This window comes from Lytechinus pictus, chromosome 2, assembly GCF_037042905.1.
Source record: "Lytechinus pictus isolate F3 Inbred chromosome 2, Lp3.0, whole genome shotgun sequence".
Lineage (NCBI taxonomy): Eukaryota > Metazoa > Echinodermata > Echinoidea > Temnopleuroida > Toxopneustidae > Lytechinus > Lytechinus pictus.
Window position 1 is genome coordinate 40519098 of NC_087246.1, and position 21119 is coordinate 40540216.

At 38.7% G+C, this 21119-nt stretch overlaps 2 protein-coding genes across 2 annotated transcripts; both read left to right on the forward strand.

Moving 5' to 3' along the window:
• The first annotated feature begins 12815 nt into the window (after positions 1-12815).
• On the forward strand, positions 12816-14921 carry LOC129279670 (uncharacterized protein K02A2.6-like). The gene has a single exon (XM_054915778.2). It carries the CDS (start codon positions 12816-12818, stop codon positions 14919-14921), a length of 2106 nt encoding a protein of 701 aa, XP_054771753.2.
• Positions 14922-19530: 4609 nt separating this feature from the next.
• Positions 19531-20079, forward strand: LOC129279660 (uncharacterized protein K02A2.6-like). The gene has a single exon (XM_054915767.2). The coding sequence runs from the start codon at positions 19531-19533 to the stop codon at positions 20077-20079; it is 549 nt and encodes a 182-aa protein (XP_054771742.2).
• The last annotated feature ends 1040 nt before the right edge of the window (positions 20080-21119 follow it).

Sequence of the window (21119 nt, forward strand, 5' to 3'; positions counted from 1 at the left end):
TTAGTGCATTATATATTTATTGCTGCAACCAATTTCATTATAAGGGAGACATATTATTCACACAAGTATGAAGTAATGAAAAAAATATGACTTCATGTAATAACATAAGAAAAATAAGAAAGGAAAGTGGGGATGTGACATCATCAGCTCACCTAATGAATATTCATGACAAATGTTTTCACAAAATATTGCTAAACTTTAAACTTCAATAACTGTATTATATGTTATCCGATTTTGATGAAATTTTCGGCATTTTGCTCAGTGAATTTCTACTCTATGTAGAATATTTATATCTTAATAGATATAAATATTTTCAGCCCAGACCATCCCTTTAACCAACATTGGGTTTAGTACAGCCCATAGAGATTTTATTTATTTATTTATTTATTTACTACAGTTAGGGCACTTCATGTATAGTTATAATAATAATGCACTTCCCCATATTTTTGATGCCATATTCCCTAAAAATCAATTTTATCATAACTACCCCACGAGACACTCTGACGAACTTCACATTCCACTTTACAGAGCTTTACTGGCCAAAAATACATTCCTATTCAACGGTCCTAAGTTCTGGAACCCACTAGCTAATAATATTAAAGACAGTGTCTCCTTAAATTCATTCAAACGTAAACTCAAACTTATCCTGCTTAATTCCTATAATTTTTCGCAACGGAACTAACACATTATCTTGATTTTAATCATTTCATTTTTCACTTTTATTGTTTTATCTTTTTCATCTGATATTGTCCAGTTATATCATCTTTTGTTATTTCACCAGATCAAGCTGGTTCGTGGTCAGCCCTTTCACATTCTTAGTTTTCCACCTTTTATAAAGTAGTTATCTTGTCTTGTACTGTCCTGTCCTTTGTTTTGTCTTGTCTTCTATGTCTTGTCATCCCCTCTCTCTTTCTGTTTTTTTTTCTTCCTTTCTTCTGTCTTGCGCAACACATCCTTTACTACGAAGACCTCTTTGTGTGAAAAGCTTTGCATTTGTTCAGTAATCATATTTGCATCCGTATGATTTCTTTTGTTCTCTTTTTCTTTCCTGTAATACATATATGTACGCATATAAGAATAAGTCTACTATACTTTCTTCATTTCCAAGGGGGATCCACACTTTACAAGCTTTGCTTTTTAGTGGATCCCCCTCATTTCCATTTATGCTCTATATTATACTGTTTTTTCTGTTTTTTTTACGAAGTAAGAATGCCCTTCTGTAAAATTGTACTTGATTTGTATTACTGTATATTACTTTGTATTATGTTTTGAATGGAAATGAAATAACAAGAATTGATGTATTACTAGTTATATCTCTATGGTACAAGTACAGCCCCACCTCTCACATCTCGCGCAAATCGTACTCTAAAAATGCACGGTAGTGTTTTTTTTTTTTTTTTTTTTATAGGTTTTATTTCCACAAATCCGTTATGTTACAAAACTTTGATAACTTAACTTACATAACTAAGCTGAGCAACCATTACACACGTAGACTATATAAGTATCAATAGCAAGCATTCTTAATCACTACATATTAATACATGTTTAAGTACATAAAAATTACGGAAAAGTGGAGGAAACCTTAGAAGCAGAATGCTTGTAGATAAGGTTTCCTTTTTTCACTTTTGATATAACTACTTAGTAATAATACACGTGACAACATTTTATCAATTAAATTACACCCACAAAAACAACACAACACAGAAACGTGACAAAAAACAAGGAAAGAAAGAAACGAAGAAATAAAAGAACAAAAGAAATGAAGTAAGCAGCTGCAATCCAACAGAATTTAAGAAACTTCTGGATAATAAGCTCTGTGGACAAAAATGCAATAGAGCATGCCAATAAATAGCAATTTCAGTTTGTTTCTTTATATCGAAGAAGAAGCTTTGCTTTGAAGTGATGTTTGAAAATATCATAATTTTGTAGTTGCTTAAGTGTCATATCCAAGGAATTCCAATAAACTGGACCAGTATATACTATCGTTCTTTTCCTAAGTACTGTGTTGACTGCTAGTTCTTCAGAAGAAAGTTATGAGGCTCATAACATATTCGAATTACAGAAGTCCAAGTATTCCTCTATTTCTGCAATTGAAGATTTTGCCTCTTGATGATTTAGTCTCCTTCAATTGTTTGATATTTACGTACAGATCACTATCCTCTCAAAACTGTTCATTTTTTAAAGATGCATTTGTTGTTAATTCAAATGTATATTTGTACAATACACGGCAGAAAAATCTTATCCACCAACCACTTACAAAAACAAATACTGCTTTGAATTCTTTTGTGATAGTTTGTACAAAAGAATGGAATAAGTTACCACAAAGCTTTAGATCCAGTCCAACACTGCCCATATTTAAAAATTCATGTCGAAAATATTTATTTGAAAGATTACAAAATATCTTAAATTGATTCTTGATAAACCATGTGTGTGTGGGTGTGTGTTTGTATGTATTTTTCTTATTTACTCTCTAGATTATCATTGTAAATATTTTTCATCTCATTATTGTTGTAATGTACTTTACAAGGGTCCCCTCTCACAAGCTCTGCTTCTTTTTGGGTCCCAAACCTATCATGTATTCTCATTTTTGTAAAACTGTGTAATATGTCTCTTGTTTTGATTGGTTTAAATAAACTTGAACTTGAACTTGAGGCAGAAAGTGCATCCTTTATAAAAACATTTTAGTCTTAATTTTTTATACCTTCGTAAATTTGACCCTAAACACGTAGCTTTCCTAGCGAAAATAGATACCCTTTTTTCATTATTTTAGTGTTTTTGACACCCTTATTATGTTACGTACGTAACTTGCCCTATCTTGAAAAAGACATCATTTTTACGTGTTTTTTGGGTCGTGCATTATCACTATAGCCGGGTCACTATAGCCGGGGGGGGGGGGCACTTACATTGACGAGTGGATACTCGTCAATGTAAGTGCCCCCCCCCCCGGCTATAGTGACCCTCTTCCTTGATTATGACTAGTGACCTTCTTCCTTGATTATGACTAGTGACCCTCATCTTTGATTATGAATGGCGACCCTCATCGTTGATTATGACTAGCAATTATAGCGACCCTTATGACTATTATGACTAGCGGGTATTATGACCAGTGGTCCTTATGACTAGCGGGTGGACCGTGGACCCCCACCCATACACCCGATTATGATACGTCGCACACAAGGTGCATGTTTATTGAGAATAAACATTCATTCTACTGTACAAGGCGTTGCTTGGATTAATTCTTTGTCGTCGAGTGTCGTTGCTGATGTGCGTTTGAACTTTGTCGATTCTGGGGTTTGATTCTGCAGCTACACTTATTAATAGCATTTGCATAGCCATGCGCGCCAGCCGTTTATGCGTTAGTCGCATCATTCTTCTTTTTCTTCTTTCATTGGTTGGCAACCAGTCAGAATTGACTATTTTTGCCACAGCTTTTGTTCATTTTCAATAGCTTATTATTTATTTTTTCTTTTCCATTCCTTTTTTTTTCTTCTCTCTCTTTTTCTTTTCTTTTTTTGTGTTTTCTTTTCTTTTCTTGTTATTTTTTTTCTTTTTTTCTTTTTCCTTCTATTTTTTTCTTCTTTTCTCTTTTTTTCTTTTTATTTCTTTTTTTTTTCGTTTCTTTTCTTTTGTTCTCTTTTTTCTTTTCTTGTTTCATTTTTTTTCCTGCATTTTTTTTTTTTTGTATTTTTTGTCCTTTTAAAATAATAATTTTCCTTTTTTTCCTTTTTTTTCTGCTATTGTTTTCCCCCTTTTTTCTTTTCTTTTTCCTTTTTCTTCCTTTGTATGCGGTCTGTTTCTTGCAGCACGTTTGATCCTCTTCTGCTACAGTAAGCTGCAACAGAGAAAACAAAAGTAAACTGGATTTGTGGCCTGATAAAACTTCAGGTTTCGGGACACCGAAAACTAAAGTATGGGATGAAAGTGCCAAAAAAAAAAAAAAAAAAAAAAAAAATTGAAAGCAAAACCAAACAAACTAACAAATAAACAACAAAACTTCTCTCTTCATCCTTATCTCCTTTCTGTCCCCCCTGACAAATCACCAAATTAAAGAACTCGGACAATTAGCAAAGGGTAAGAAAGAGAAAAAAGAATAAGGAAAAAAAGAGAGAGAAAAAAAATATTTTCTTCTCTTTCCCTCCTCTCCCTCTCTTCTCTCTCTTTTCCTCTTTTTTGGACTATAAAAAGGGGGAATCCTCCCTGATAAATCACAAATTTAAAGAACCTGGAAAATCAGCAAAGAGCGAATTCGGGAAAAATTAATGGAAAAACACAGGGATCAGCGACTGATCGTATATATATGTAAAGTCCGATCGACTGTACATCGATTGAGATCAATGCAAACCAATCGAGAGAGAGAAAAAAAAAAACACAAAAAACAGGATCCACGACGATCGATCTGTTGTCGATGTAGTCAAATGACATATAATCAAAATATATAGGACCATAGGAAAGTGAGCAAAAATCAACCATGTGTCTGCATCTTCTTCAGCTTTGTGTCTCCCTTTCATAAATTTAACGCTTGTAGAAAAAAAAGTAATAATGAATAAATAAATAAATAAAAAATAAGGGGGCGGAGAAAAATTCAGACTTTATATAGTCGTTTCGTTCTGAGAACGAAACGGACCAGTGCAGATTGGGTTTCTACCTTAGTACTCTTTAAGAGATCCATTATTTTTTTGGGGGGTTGATAGATTTGTTTCTGTAAGTAGCATGGCTCTCTCTATTATATATTTGGGACACTCGATTAAAAAATGCTCAACTGTTTCTAATTTGTTAGGCCTACATTTATCCCAAAGTCCCGTGGGGTGTATATTAAGTCTTTTTAAATCGTAGTTCAATCCTATTACACCAAAACGGAGTCTGTGGATAATGGTTTCGTGGAATCTAATTAGGGAACAAAAAAAAAGGGAGAATAAACAGTGGGATGGTATAATTTGAGTAGGCGGTGGGATTCATTCCATCTTTTTTGCCATTCTAGCTTGTATCTTTTGAAAATGAGATGTTTTATTTCTGTTAAAGATAATTTGTTGTTGACTTCAATTTTTTTTCTGCAATGCATTTTTGGCTTTCGTGTCCGCCATCTCGTTTCAACTAATACCACAGTGGCTGGGGATCCATTCAAAGTTTATGTCTATGCCTAAATATGTTAAATTTGTTAGTAGGGTAAGAATTTCTGAGCCAAAAGGTATTTCTTTTTGTTCTGATATTGCTACTAGGGAGCTTAATGAGTCACTAAGATTACTACTCCTACGTATACATCAAGAGTTTCTAACCAGTTGAGGGCTAAGATGATTGCTGCTAATTCAGCTCTATATGATGAAGTATATCAGTGAGGCGTTTAGACTGGGAGTAATGGAAAGCTGGAACGTAAAAGGAGGCAGCACAGGCTCCAGTGACGGGTTCTTTGGATCCATCTGTGTAAATATGGAGTTGATTTTACCATTTTTAATTAATAAGATCGAGGCTCTTTTGTTTTTGATATAAAGGATGGTCATGTTTATTTAATTCCTTTTTCAGTTCTATTGAAACCTACGGGTGTTGAAAAAGCCATGGAGGGAAAGCGTATATATATGATTCTACAGAGTAGTTTATTTTCTCTGCTCTGATTCCAAAAGGTTTATTATTTTTTGAGTTTTGGATAAATCGAATTGCCAGGACGATTTTATATTAAGCAAAATTGGATGGTCTTCATGTCTTTCAATCTTTGTTCTGAACTTATCTGTGAGTGCTTTTCTTCTCAGGTCGAGGGGCATTTCCCCGAGTTCAGCCTCATATGGAAAAGTTTGGGGTGGAAATTCGCATTTGCTCAAAATGACCGGGTTCCGCGGGTCACCGACGTACGCCGCCCGCTTCATGAATTATTCATGAGCTCTCCGGTCCAATGCGCACGCCAGCTTACGAAACTACGATACGGACGCGTCCATTATGGAAAATGGGTAAATTATCGTAAAATCTACATGCATACAGAACACTGTAGGCTTGATGTTTATGGCATTTTCTTTCGTTTTTTTTTATAGTGGGCAGATCTACATGTAAATACAAAAGTTGTTTATGTTGTTTCTGCATATTGTTATGTGAACGTCCTGTCAAGCTGGAATCCCCCCGTAGACACAAATGGTGCTATCCAACCTCTCTTTGTACAGTTATGAGAATGGGCGATCCTGAGCCGACATTGTAGAAAAAAACACAATTCTCCTCGTTCTGTTCTTAACAATACATATAAATGAAAGTTTCAGACTCTTTGCAGTCTTATGTCACTAGATCAAAATCCAATTTAGCTAAATACCCGAAGTAAACCTCAAATGTTGTCTGATTTTCCGAGAATGTCAGGCCGCGCTACATGTAAAATCCACCATGATGAAACTCAGACGTCTTGATACGTCATGACCCGGTATGCTAATGAGGGCAGAGATCGCACTGACGGCTGATTGGGTGAACAAATGAAGGGGTCTTAGTTTTTCTTTATTTCCATAGACAATTTTTAACCAATCAGCATCATTCTTACATGTATTGTAGAGAAATATATTCTGCACAGATTGGCGGGAAACCGGCTTTCGTACGATGTTTGGTTCATGAGATACAGTCTTTGACAGACCATCCCACCTCGACACAGCGTGTGCAAACAGGGAAGTTTACGTGTAATAATACGCAAATCTGGTGTGGGAGAAGCTCAAACATGTGTTTTATAAACAGCAATTCCGTGGAGCCTGAATCTCTAATTTCTTTAAAATTTGGTATTATCATAAAAAAAGGTGTAGAAACGACTACTTTTCCATATGCAGGGCTTCTAGTGAGGTAAGAGGGAGCCCTCCAACACAAATCCTTAAAGGACAAGTCCACCCCAATAAATAATTTATTTGAATAAAAAGAGAAAAATCCAACAAGCATTACACTGAAAAATTCACCAAAATCGGATGTAAAATAGGAAAGTTATGACATTTTAAAGTTTCGCTTAATTTCACAAAATGAGGAGACTGATGACGTCATCCACTCACTATTTCTTTTGTATTATATCATATGAAATATTCTAATTTTCTCCTCATTATCAAGTGAAACAGTGATTAATTCCTCCCTATACATGTGGAATTAGCATCGTTTAATACTATATGGTCAGTCAAGTCGGTCCCTATTGTTATGTAGTATGTATTTAACTTCCTGTTATCCTTTCAGCCATTCACCTTCACTTGTTTACAAACTCCCCCAATGTCATCTAAGAATTCTCAAACCCCCAATACCATTTAACTCCTAAACCTTGACCATAAAAATACCAACCCTCAGTGACGTCAGCTAACTTCAAGGAACAAAAGTTCTAAGAAGTATGACTCACACTTCCAGCCCCAGTCACTTGCACAGAGCATCACCACACCCCTTATACCAGAGAAAGTTTGATAGACAGTTACTTGTAGACCAATCAGATCAAGTTTAGATCAATCCCACCTTAAACTGTTACACCCCCAAAACTAATGATATAAATAAGACTTCTTGATCATTGGAGACATAGAATACAGAAGAATACTAGACCCACACTCATCCAGATAGAGACTGACTGACTTCAAGACTTAGACGTCCATAGAATATTAATTTAACTTCACAATCTCAATCTGATACTTCTAAATTATTTTATATTCATCGTCTCCTATGATATCTGAATCTTCATGTACTTCGAACTGTAGCTGAATATTGATGATTAAATACCTAGTGATTTCAACTGCATAACTTTCTCCAGAGTTTCCTTATTACGCTTCCCTTTTTATAATTACCGATTATAATTCCCTTTTTATAATTACACGACACTATGGTCAAATCTGTAAAAATGAAATATTGTATAATTCAAACAATAAAAAACAAAAGAAATAGTGAGTGAAGGACATCTTCGACTGACTCATTTGCATGTCATTGAGTTGTGTATATTACTGTTTTGTGAAAAATGAGCGAAACTTTAAAATGCCATAACTTTCTTATTTTTCATCCGATTTTAATGAAATTTTCAGTGTTATGCTTGTTTGATTTTTCTCTATTTATTCAAATCAAAATATTGCTTGATATTGAACTGCATCTAATTTTGCTTTCATTGTTTGGGATGCACTATCATAAGCCTCGCATCCATAGTCCATTAGCGATCTTATTATTGCCCTATAAACAATGAGGAGAGATTTGGAGGAGCTTCCAAATTAAGTTCCAGTAAGGCTTCTGAGAATGTTAAGTTTCCTTTTACACCTTGTCACTATATCCTCGATATGGGCATGCCATGTAAGTCGGTGATCAAAAGTGTTTTTAACAGAGTTGAAAGTTAGACGATTGTCTCCTAGTTTTATCTCAGGGCAATTATTTTTGGGGGGGGCTTTTGTAAATAAAACCAGAGCAATTTTATCAGAGGAAAGACGGAAACCCCATTTATTAAACCATTCGTGCAATTTGTTAAGATATTCTTGAATTTTTTGGAGGTTACATCTAATTAATTACCGGACATCCAAACTGCTATATCATCTGCATAAATGGATGTGGTGACTGGATTGATGATAGGGATGTCCCTCATCATGATATTATATAATATGGGACTAAGTGTACTTCCTTGTGGGAGTCCGTTTTGCATTACATATATTTTTCATTCAATCTTTTCAATTGTAACTTGGAATGTTCTATTTGAAAGGTAATTGTAGAGAAAAGTTAGCATTTTACCCTTTATACCACGCTGCAAATATTTGTAAATTAGACCTTTCATCCATAATCTATCGTATGCCTTTTCGACGTCTAAAGATAGAGCCAAAGTATGTTCTCCATTGTTAACAGTTTTTTAAATAGTGTTTTCCAAATTAACAATACTATGATATGCTTTTCACACTGCACTTTTTTCCTTAACCCCGGGAAATTGGTGGGGCTAAGGGGGGGGGGGGGTCTTAGCCCTACCAATTTCCCGGGGTTAAGCTTAGCCCACTTCGTTTTCACACTACGTTTTAGCAAAGTGGGCTAGCACGGTAAATAGTACGGTACTATCTGGCCCTGCAAAAAAGCAGGGTAGCCGGCTTATTGTGCATGTAGCTAGCACCACAATTGCGTTGCTAAGAGATGCAGTGTGAAAACGAAACAGGGCTAAGGAAAGTGGGGCTAAGCATTAGCCAATCACGGAAGTCGAATTGCACGTTAATCACGCTCTGTATGGTAAAGTCATCAATATTCACGAGCTGAGGGATAGTCCGGGGTTAAGGCATTATCCCCGGCTGAGCAGATAGTATGGGGTTAAAAAAGACAGTGTGAATCTAAAAAAAGATAGTATGGGGTTAAGGATAGTCCGGGGTTAAGGATAGTATGGGGTTAAGGAAATGCAGTGTGAAAAGCATATCAGTGGTATTGTGGGTTTTTTCGGAAGCCGCTGATTATGGGAGGCAAAATATTGTGATTTTCAATGTACCATTCAAGTCTCCCTTTAACCATATGTTCAAATATTTTGGAAAAGCATGAAGAAAGAGATATAGGTCTATTGGCATAGTCAACTTTTATAATCCTTGAAAATATTTTAAATAAATTACTAAATGTAGCCTGTGGTACTGATAGGTTTCTCATACTAGGAGATTTTAATTCCCAAAACAGCCTTTGGGGCAGTGTAAAAAATGATCATAACGGACTTATCATAGAAGATTTCATTAATAAACACCATTTAGTTATATTAAACGCAGGGACCTGGGAAGCGGGGGTGCTGGGGGTGCTGAAGCACCCCCAGAAATTATCCTGGGGGTGCTGCGTGTATTATTTTCCATAGACAGCACCCCCACGAAATCAGGTTCCCCCCTGTATTTCTTAAAATATGTTATAATGTACATAATTATCACATCCGACAAGCGCAAATCATTTACATAGTTTTTCACATATTCCAATAACATCCCTCCTATAACGCGACTCAATTAAGCTCCAGCGGGGCAGCTAGCACTCCGATACAGACGTGGTCGCGCCCCCGGGGGGGGGGGGGGCACTCAGTATATAATGCATAGTGGGTATATGTGCCGCGGAGGGGACCCCCATTTTTACACTCAAATTTCCGTTCCAAGGCATAGCATTTTTGTCTTATAGAGAAAAAGAACAAAGAAAGCCGCTCCAATTAGGCATAGCATATCCCTCTTATCGAGAAAAAAGAAGAAAGAAATCCGCTCCAAAGCTTCGCATATTTTTCGTTACGCCGTTCCGGTCGCATTGATCTGCTACAATTTTGGTGAAAAGCGGCCGTAGAGCGCTTTTCGACCATCGCCTAAGCGCGAGCGCACCCGGCGGAGGCCGCGCTAGCTGTGTCATGCACGATTGCCCGTTCCGTAGGGATGCATACGCACTCACAGAGATACGGAGATCCGTTCCGAGGACCCCCGTTTTCACAAACATTTGTAGTTCCGAAGCCCGTTCCGAGGACCCTCCTTTTTACAATACGCCCGCTCCAAGGCCCCCGTTTTTTGCCTCGCCCGCGGCACACCCCTACCACTTTTTTGGTCGAGTGCCCCCCCCCCCCCGGGGGTCGCGCGCAATACGTGATAACCATACACACTCTTCGATAGCACAGAGGGACATTAGTCCAGTCAATATAGGGTTTGACCCACCACTTATTGCAACACGAGATATTCCACTGCAATGCTTTCAAGGAAGGTCCCCTAAACAACATACTAATTAAAAGTCCCAAGAAATCTATTTATTTATTTGAGTGTCCAAAACAATTGAATTTGAGCGAAAATTCATGATAAATAACTGTATTCAATGTTTTTTGTCAAAAGTGCAAAAAAAATCTACTTCATTTGCATAATATGCAAATAAGCATCCTTATATGGAAAAAATTTCAAGGTATTGTGAGTTTTCTCTCATTAACTGCTTGGAAATTTCATCAATGTTGAAATTTACATTCTGCTATCACTAAGGACGTTGAATACATTTGTATTCAGCTTAGTGTCTGTAGTGTAATTTGCATATTATGCAAATAAAAGTATCTAACATGTTATAAATATTCAATAAAACACACTGATGATACATCCCTCAAATATTGCAAGTAGATTATCTATTTGTGATGTATGAAATGAAGACTAACCACGCAAGCTTCGTGTGCAGCCTTGTACGCATGCGCGAGAGAGGAGCAAGATGGCGTAACATTAAATGGCAGACACTACTCTACATCGCTGTGCTATTATCTCATTATTATGTATCCCTTTAAGAACCACAACCCAAGAACATAACAATTTGGCGACGAGGATGCAGGGATAAAAATGAGAGTATAGATTGGACTTGTTTTCCAGTTATAGTGACATGCATTCCGGATAGCTTTTGGAAATTGGCCGCGGATATTGTCATGGACATTGATACACTGCAGTGCAAGCAGTGGCAGTGCGATCGGTCAATCGCAGCCTAGCCGTAATTTGGATGACGGATGAATGTGGCTTGTTGAAATGGACGCTTTGCAGAAGCCTCACACCGCTCATGCCAGCCTATATTGAGACCGAGTTATGTAGTGTCTACAGCCCATAGCATAGGCATAACGTTGACAATTGCTGTAAATTATGCCTAGCCCTAGATGTTACTTGTTAATTACTACATTTGACTATTGACATAGGCATAGCAAATTGGAGCCAACTTCAAGCCCGAAGTCTCTAAAGCAGCCCAGCCCAACAGCAAGCAACAGAGCCCAAGGACCAAGCCGAGGACCCAGCCGAGACCTCTTTTGCCAGTTTCAGCCCAGACGGTGTTGCAGTCATTAGTCAAGTCCAGCCAAGCAAGTTGTGAGTGTGCAAGCCAGGACAAAGTTGTTGTGCCAAGAAGACTAAATACAAATTCAAGCCAAGCTGCATATGTAATGAATGAAACAGAAACAAAACATCAAAGACTTAAAAACTTTTTGATGGACTTATTATGAATAATAATAAACACAGCATTTATTCATGATGAACTGTAGCTTAATCTAAGACTAAAGGTAAGATTAAGAAAAATTAGTCCAGGTCCAAAAATACATTATATGGTTGTAATTGCAACGTGTTGGACTAAAAGAATTAGTCGAAACATAGATCTGGTCTAATGTAACAAAGTACCGTACATGCCCTGGTGAGTTGTTACACTGTCACTGGTCCAATTAGGTAGTATTTAGATTTAGGTCATTAAAATAGCAATTATAGATCTAGGTCTAGAACCAACAGGGCCAAGCCCAAGACTGAATTGAGGTCTGATGTTTATACAGTAGGCCTAGGCCTAAATAACAATAAACTTAAGCTGAGTTTATGCCGTAGTCATATATAGCAAGTTGGTCCAATCAACTGGTCTAAGACTATGCAAGTAGGACCAGGCCTATGAAATTTAGGACCAAAAATAAGTTCCAGGTCTAAAAAGCAGGACCAGGTATAATCTTATGAGCAGGTCTAAAGTAGGACCGGGTCTCTGAGTTATAGGACCAAACAAGGTCCAGGTCTAAGAAAACGGGACTAGGTCTAATCAGTTGTAGGACTAACTTAGGCCCAAAGTGTTGATCGATTATAGTCTAAGACTTAGCAATTAGGACCAGGACCCAGTGCCTATATTTGCTATGCAATTGAATAACTGCAGCCCCACGACACGGGAGTAGTCCCACATATACCAGTTGTGTGTAGTGATATAGTATTGTCAATCGTTGGACTATATATGTCGTTCTAGCTTTGTTTCAGGTATACATTAATAATGCTTTGTAGGCATTAGGTACTAAGAAAATAAATGCGCAATTGCAAGATCAAAATTATATTTTATGATCAATAAGTCTTGATATACTTAGTGTTACAGCTAATCAAGTTAACAGCTGGATTTTGTACAACATATGAAACAAAATTATGGCAAGCCAACATATAGGTAGTGTGCCCAAACTGAGTGATGGGTACAATTTTGACGAATGGCTTGAACTCCTAGAAGCATGGTTTGATGCTAACGAGGTACAGGAAGATGGGAAAAGAAGGGCGATATTTCAGACCAATCTTGGTAGCAAGAGCTATCACATTCTCAGAGCTCTCTTGCAGCCGAGCAAACCAATAGATCAAACATACACAGTATGCAAAAACACGCTTACGTCACACTTCGTACCAAAGCCTACCGAAATTGTTCAGCGCTATAGGTTTTACACTAGTGTGCAAAAGCAAGATGAGTCCATACCGCAATTTGTGGCAAATTTGCGCCAATTAAGCGAAGGCTGTAATTTCAAAGAATTAGATAACATGATTAGGGACCGCTTAGTAGTGGGTTGTCGGGATATTGCAATTCAACGCAAGCTGTTAAGTGAGTCATCCCTAACCTTACAACATGCACTTCAGACCGCCACAGCTATGGAGGTAGCAGACAGAGATGTTGAAAAGCTCAAGGTATTGAGTAAAGGGACCGAGTCACCTACAGTTCAGAAGATGCAGGGCAGAAGCCAGCGTAAACCATTTGTGTCCTCATCGCGTAAAAATACACATCAAAGACAGAAGCAGGACGTGCAGCAAAAGCCAAGCCAAAAGAAACAGGAAAGACCTGCCTCAAGATGTTGGAGATGTGGTTCAGGTGATCATGTCCAGTCAGCATGTAGATTTAAGGATGAGAAATGCTATCAGTGTTCTCAAGTGGGTCACACCCGCAGCCAGTGTGAGAAGATCAAGCAATACAGATCTAGAAAGAAATCTGCAAACCACTTGAATGGTGAGGAAGGTGCAGAACTGACAGAAAACATGCCTGGTGGAGAACTCAGACACCTTAGGGGTGGAATGGTAAATAAGATGGCAAAGTACAGTGAACCGTTCCAGACTAGCCTAAGCCTAAATGGGATCCAAGTCAACTTAGAAATAGACACAGGAAGCCCCTGGACGATGATGTCGCAGCAGGATTTCCATAAACTGGGACATCGAGCTGATGTGAAGCAAACAAATGTTTCCTTGAAAACATACACAGAGTCATCAGTACCAATCATTGGTGAGGCAATGGTAGAAGTCAAGTTTGATGCCAGCCAACCACCAAAGAAGTTGACACTTCTTGTAGTTGAGAAAGGTGTTGCGTTACTGGGCCGAGACTGGATGCAAGCCGCACCAGAAGGAATCTACAGATTCCTACAGAATCGCCTCAACCTTCAAACACATGTTTCCAACAATCCAGAAACCGTGCATAAGATACAAGCTACCTTACAAGACATGTTAGTGAAGCACAAGCAAGTGTTTGACTGTTCAAAAGTTGGTAAACTTGAAGGCTTTCAGGCAAAGGTGCATCCTCAAGATGATGGAGATAAAGCCAGGTTCTACAAAGCTGCACCAGTCCCATATGCAATGCGCCAGAAAATTGACGAAGCCATCGATGAGCTACAGGACCAAGGCGTGATTGAGCCGGTGAAGTTTGCTGATTACGCATGTCCTATCGTAGTGGTGAAGAAACCAAATGGTAAAGTACGCATATGTGGCAACTATAAGTTGACAGCAAATAAAGTTCTAAGGGTGGAACGGTACCCAATTCCGTCGCTCCAGGATATGCTCCAGGACTTAGGTGGAGGTCAACAGTTCAGCAAGCTGGACCTTTCACATGCATACCACCAGATAGAACTTGATGAACAAGCAAGGAAGTACACCACAGTAAATACACACAGAGGACAGTACACTAGGTTACCCTTTGGTATAGCCACAGCCCCTGCGATCTTCCAAAGAGCAATGGAGTCACTCTTAGCTGACATACCAATGTGTCGCCCGTACCTAGATGATATTATAGTTAGCGGGAAGACAGATGAAGAACACATTGCCAACTTGCAAGATGTACTGCATTGCCTAGAGAGTAATGGACTTCGACTGAAAAGGGAAAAGTGTGAGTTCATGATGGACTCGGTGGAGTTCCTTGGCCACAAGCTGGATCAACATGGAGTTAGCCCACTCCCGGACGCGAAATTATTTTTCCCACCGAGTTCTGGACCAACATATGAATATTCATGACTTGCGTCTTCGGATTGAGAGTACGCATGCGCGTGGACTTCGCCTCGACCAGTGCCGATCGTAAGCATTCACGTTGCTCAGAATGAATTAGCATCGTCAAATTACCGGTACCCTTACATAGTTACATAGGTCTTATAGGCTTAGATCTATATATATATATATATCCAATTCTTAAACACTTAATAAACTAGCTGCCATTAATGGCAAGACATGTGCTAGGGTAGGGCTAGCTTAGGCTAGCGCATTAACTTTACCTCAAATCTGGACCTGTCTAATTAATGCCTAGTACTAATCAGTGTTGTAGTGCCTTGATGCTCGGCCTTGGCCTTAAGGTGCCTTAATGCCTAGCTACTTTTTCAAAGCCTTGGCCTTGAGAGGGCCTTGGCCTTGAGGATTTTGAGCCTTGAAATTTTAAGGCATTTTCAAGGCTTTTTCAAGGCATTTTGTATTTTGTACTTTCATTTGTTTTAAATAAGTAATTATGTTTCAATTGTTTTTTTTTATATATATATTTAATAACACTAATGGTAAATACTACCAATCACCAGTAACAGTAGCAGCAGCAGTAGTAAGTGTACTAGCAGTGTCATCAATTGTAATTGTCACCATTATCATGAAATTCAAACAAAGAATACATCAGTTGTGAAAAATAGCATTATGTATTGGTAATGTGTTGTAATCATATGATGATAATGACAGTAAATAATAATGGTCATGATCAAGATAATAGTGCTTTGATGACAAGAATAATTTTTACATCTGACTGCAATTTTGACAACAATTTTCATACTTTAAACATACTACTCTAAAGAACGATAACAAGGTTGATTTCTATTCCATTAGGATTTTCCTTGTATTATTTTCTATGGCCAACAAGAATGTTTTAAGTCTTAATGATATTCTGAAAAGATTTGGTAAACTTGAACACAGTCTCCAATTTTGTCATATCCAAATGGGTTATGTCAATGGCATGATGAGCCAGAAACTTTGAGGGGCCAAGCATGGCATATATAGAGCAAAATTTCTGTCAAAAAAAGAAGAAAGCGATTGAAGCGAGCGAGTGAACAAAATTTGTCCCCTCTTTCTATAAGAAAAGCTAATTTTGCAATAGATTGTTTAAAAAATAATATCACATTTACTCCATCTTTTCCTTTTCCTTCCCCCCCCCTTGTCTAAGTTTATTCTTGGTGGTGGGACTTCTTCTTCTCTCTATCTCTCTTCTAAATTTTATATTTGTTTTGGGTCAGATTGACAAAACAAAGGGGAAAAAATGTTTACTTCTTTTTAATCATATATCGTTCAACATTGAATCTCATTTCTCTACAGTTTCAAGGAAATAAACGACGTATTTGTTTTTGTGTCAATATGGTTTCAAGAAATAATAATTAACAAAAAATAATTTAATAATCAATAATTATTAATATTATCAATAAGTATTAATAATCATGTGTATTAATATTCATAATCTCATTTTGAAAATACATGTATCTGTTTGCACAAAAAAAAACTCATTTTGATAAATGGGTGCCTTTTTGGCGTTGACCCCCCCCCCCTTAATAATTTTCTGCTGCCCCTGTCCCAGGGAGTGGAGAAAAACATACGTTGAGAATGCCAGGATCAGATGACCGTGGTAATAATAATTATTGCAATGTAAATCGCTTATAGAAAAATTATGGATTATGTGTACACAGGTAACTATATCATTATTTTAATATGTCTCTATCATGAAATTATTTTTGTTTTAAATGTACAAAGGTTAATTTTTTTTCTCGCTCCGTCCCCTCGCTCACATACATTTTACCATGTGTGATGTCTGCCGCCTAAGTATTGTTAGTTCATTGTTCTGTATATCGTAAGTTTGAAATGCCTTGGCCTTGAGGTTTTCAGGCCTTGGCCTTGGGTTTCCATGCCTTGGCCTTGGCCTTTGGTATTGAAGCCTTGGCCTTGGGTATTAAAGCCTTGGCCTTGGAGGTTTGAGCCTTGACTACAACACTGAATAGCCGACTAATGCCATGGTCAACTTCGAACTGGTTAATTCCGAACTTCACGTTTAATTAGGTTTAGACAAATATTAGCTTATTTGCCATGGTTTAATATGTCTAGTCCATATACAAAACCAGTCCTACATGTAGATCTAAAAAAATTTTATCTTAGTTCTAGTCTAGTCTCTATATCTAGACTCTGATCTACGCTGTATCAGCATGGAACCACTAGTGTACCAAGGGGGGGGGGGGGAGACTGTCCCTCTGACGAGTCACAACTGATTCAGGGGACGTGCCCCCTTTGAGAAGCCAAATTAATAATTTGTAATGTAAAAATGCAATGAAATAGACGTATGTCCCCTTTTTTTAACGTGAAGATCTTTTTTTCTTTTTTTTTTGCTTGTCAATTTTTTTTTCAGCTAAGAAATCCATAATTTGGGGTGAAGACCCTTTTTTTTTTTGGGGGGGGGCTTGCCACATTTTTTCGCGGACGAAATATCCTCTAAAAAATTTGCCCCCCTTTTGGAAAATCCTAGGTACACCAGTGCATGCATGGAACATATTCTAACGTCAGGCACAAATTAACGTCAGTGATCTTGATCCCCGTCTTCACCCAAAATTAAGGATTTCGTAGCTGAAAAAAATTTGACAAGAAAAAAAAAAGATCTTCACGTTCAAAAGAGGGGACATACGTCTTTTTTCGTTACATTTTGACATTACAAATTATTAATTTGGCTTCTCAAGGGGGGGCACGTCCCCTGGATCAGTTGTGACTCGTCAGGGGGGCAGTCTGCCCCCCCCCCCTTTGGTACACTAGTGGTTCCATGCTGATAGCGCGTAGATCAGAGTCTAGATCTAGAGACTAGACTAGAACTAAGATATTTATTTTAGATCTAGGACTGGTTCTGTATACGGACTAGACATATTAAACCATGGTAAATAAGCTAATATTGGTCCAAACCTAATCAAACGTAAAGTTCGGAATTAACAAGTTCGAAGTTAACCATGGCATTAGTCGGCTATTCCTAATAGTATTAGGCATTAGACAGGTCCAGATTTGAGGTAAAGTTAATGCGCTAGCCTAAGCTAGCCCTACCCTAGCACATGTCTTGCCATTAATGGCAGCTAGTTTGATAAGTGTTTAAGAATTGGATGTATATATATATATATGTAACTATGTAAGGGTACCGGTAATTTGACGATGCTAATTCATTCTGAGCAACGCGCATGCGTACTCTCAATCCGAAGACGCAAGTCATGAATATTCATATGTTGGTCCAGAACTCGGTGGGAAAAATAATTTCGCCTCCCGGACAAGATAGAAGCCATAAAGAAGACTCCAAGACCACAGAACCAGAGTCAACTACAGGCATACCTAGGACTTCTGGGCTACTATCGGAAGTTTATACCAAATTTGACAAAAGAGATCGCCCACTAATAACACTGTGGAAGGCAGAGTATGCTTCAGTGCCAAAGAAGCGGGGAGACCGGAACAAAGCAGATCCAAACCTGAAGTGGGGAGGAGACCAAGAAAGAGCCTTCCAGAAGTCGAAGGAACTGGTTCAGAGTGACACAGTGTTGACACACTACGACCCCAGTAAGCCTTTGTTGTTGCAATGTGATGCAAGCCCCTATGGTCTAGGTGTAGTCCTCAGCCATGTAGGGACAGATGGTCTAGAGCAGCCCATTTCTTTCGCATCACGCACGCTCACCAGAAGTGAAGCAAATTACGCCCAATATGAAAAAGAAGGACTCTCTGTCATTTTCGGTGTAAAGAAATTTCACAAGTACCTGTACGGAAGACGATTTACAATCGTCACAGACCACAAGCCGCTGTTAGGCATATTCGGTGACACCAAACCTGCAAGCCCCATGGCCTCTGCACGGTTAGCCAGGTGGCACATGATCCTCTCAGCCTACGACTATGACATCATATACAAGGAAGGTAAACAGCACCAGAATGCAGACGCCCTTTCACGCCTACCCTTGGCAGATGATCAAACAGTGTGGTCGCATCAGAGTCTTGCAGAGCTGGATGAGCAGCCTCCAGTTCAAATCAACATGCTGGATATTGACACAAGGCCAGTTGAAGCCGATGAAGTCAGAAGAATCACCAAAAGGGATCCTGTTCTCGCAAGAGTAACAGCCTATGTGATGAATGGATGGCCAAACCCCAAGAACGTTCCACCAGAGCTCAAAGCCTTTGATAAATGATAAATAAATAAATGATAAATCCATAATTTATTGTTCGAAATAGACATGAAATGAAATGCTCCGAAAATTTGCTTTGCCCAATTGATCGTGGGCCCGGCAGCCGCTGTGCAGCGCCAGATCGACGAGGCTCTATCCCTTTAATCGTTGAACGCTAAACAGGGTAGCAGCAACTCCCATCTTTTAACGTCTTTTGGTCTGACGCGGCCGGGGTTTGAACCCCCGACCTCCCGGTTGTGAGACGGACGCTCTACCAACTGAGCCAACACACCGGTTCCTTTGCGCAGAAGAAGGAGGAACTCTCGATTGAGGATGACATCATATTATGGGGGCATAGAGTGGTCATTCCAGACAACAAGCAGATGAGACAAAGAATCCTTGATGAACTTCATGGGACTCATCCAGGCATAGTCAAGATGAAAGCACTTGCACGATCCTTTGTATGGTGGCCAGGCATTGACAAAAGTTTGGAAGAGAAGGTAAAGACCTGTACAACTTGTCAGGAGCACCAGCGAAGCCCACCACCTGCCCCTATCCACCCATGGGAGTTCCCAGAACGACCCTGGAGTAGGATCCACATCGATTACGCCTACATCGATAACCAGAACGTGCTGATTGTTGTTGACGCATACACCAAGTGGATTGAAGCTATTAGAGTAGCACACGCCACTGCAGCTGCTACAGTCACTGCCATGCGACGCCTGTTTGCAACGTATGGTATTCCAGAAACAGTCGTAAGTGACAACGGCACCCAGTTTGTCTCTGAAGACTTTTCGAACTTCCTGTTCAACAACAATGTAGAACATGTGCAAACAGCCCCAAAACACCCTTCCAGCAATGGCCTTGCGGAAAGGGCTGTGCAAACCTTGAAAAGTGGAGTTAAGAAAACCAGTGGAACATCATTGGAGATGCGCAGCCAAGTATTCCTAATGACCTATCGGATAACTCCACAAGGAACTACATGAAAACACCAAGTGAACTAATGTTCAAAAGGAGGATCAGAAGTAGAATGGATCATGTCCGTCCAAACCTGCACAAGTCGGTTCAGAAGCAGCAATCTGCAATGAAACAGGCGGGCAGACAAGCGCTCAAAGATGAGACAGTTCAAGTTGAATGATACTGTTCTGGTGAAGAACTTTGCAGCCGGACCAACTTGGCTCAGAGGAATAGTAACCGAAACACTCAATGAAGTCATGTACGTGATGGAGTTACAGGATGGTAGAGAGGTACGCCGCCATGTGGATCACATTAGACTTTACACTCTATCGCATGGAAATGATCATGACAAGGAAGAAATTCCTGATCAGAACACCAATCTACAACCAGAGATTCTGATTCAACAGACGCAGTATCCAAGCCAGACAACAGAAAATCCCAATATGGCACCTAGTACTAGCGAATCCTTAATTTCAAACACTGAACACTGAGTATCGCTGATACTACAGCCATGTCACAGCAGGTCCAAACAGAGTCACTAAGTGATTCTGATGGAGCTGTCATGCCAAACATGCCAAATTCTAAGGTCATGTCAGAAAGACGAATGTCCACCCGGAAGTCAAAGACACCCTCAAAGTTAAGAGATTTCATTGTATATCATTAAAGCTATACACGATAGCAGCTATAAAAAAAAAGGGAAAAGCTGTTAACATGATTGTAAATAGTTGTTGGATATACAGTTAGGTGAAACACTTATAGCCACGTTAGAAGGCTTCTAGTTGGTATTGATACTAATTTGTAAAGAAAAGGAAAGAGGTATGTTGTAAATTGGTAATTCAATTTGATAGTTGAATGATTAAAAAAAAAAAATAGAGGGTGGAGAGAAGAATGAAGTTCTATAGGTAGAGAGAAAAGTGTTACCTTTAAATTTGATATGGAGGAAAATAATGACAATCACAAGTGTTGTAATCTTGAAAGTTTGCTTATTGGAGAAATATGAAAAGCACATAACTCGCATTGTATATAGTAAACTAGTCTGACATTTAGATTTTAGCCGTTATATGAGTCG

Bases quoted from the DNA above. Each gene is read 5' to 3' on its own strand.
- LOC129279670 (XM_054915778.2), top strand. From the start codon at position 12,816: ATGGCAAGCCAACATATAGGTAGTGTGCCCAAACTGAGTGATGGGTAC.
- LOC129279660 (XM_054915767.2), top strand. From the start codon at position 19,531: ATGAAAGCACTTGCACGATCCTTTGTATGGTGGCCAGGCATTGACAAA.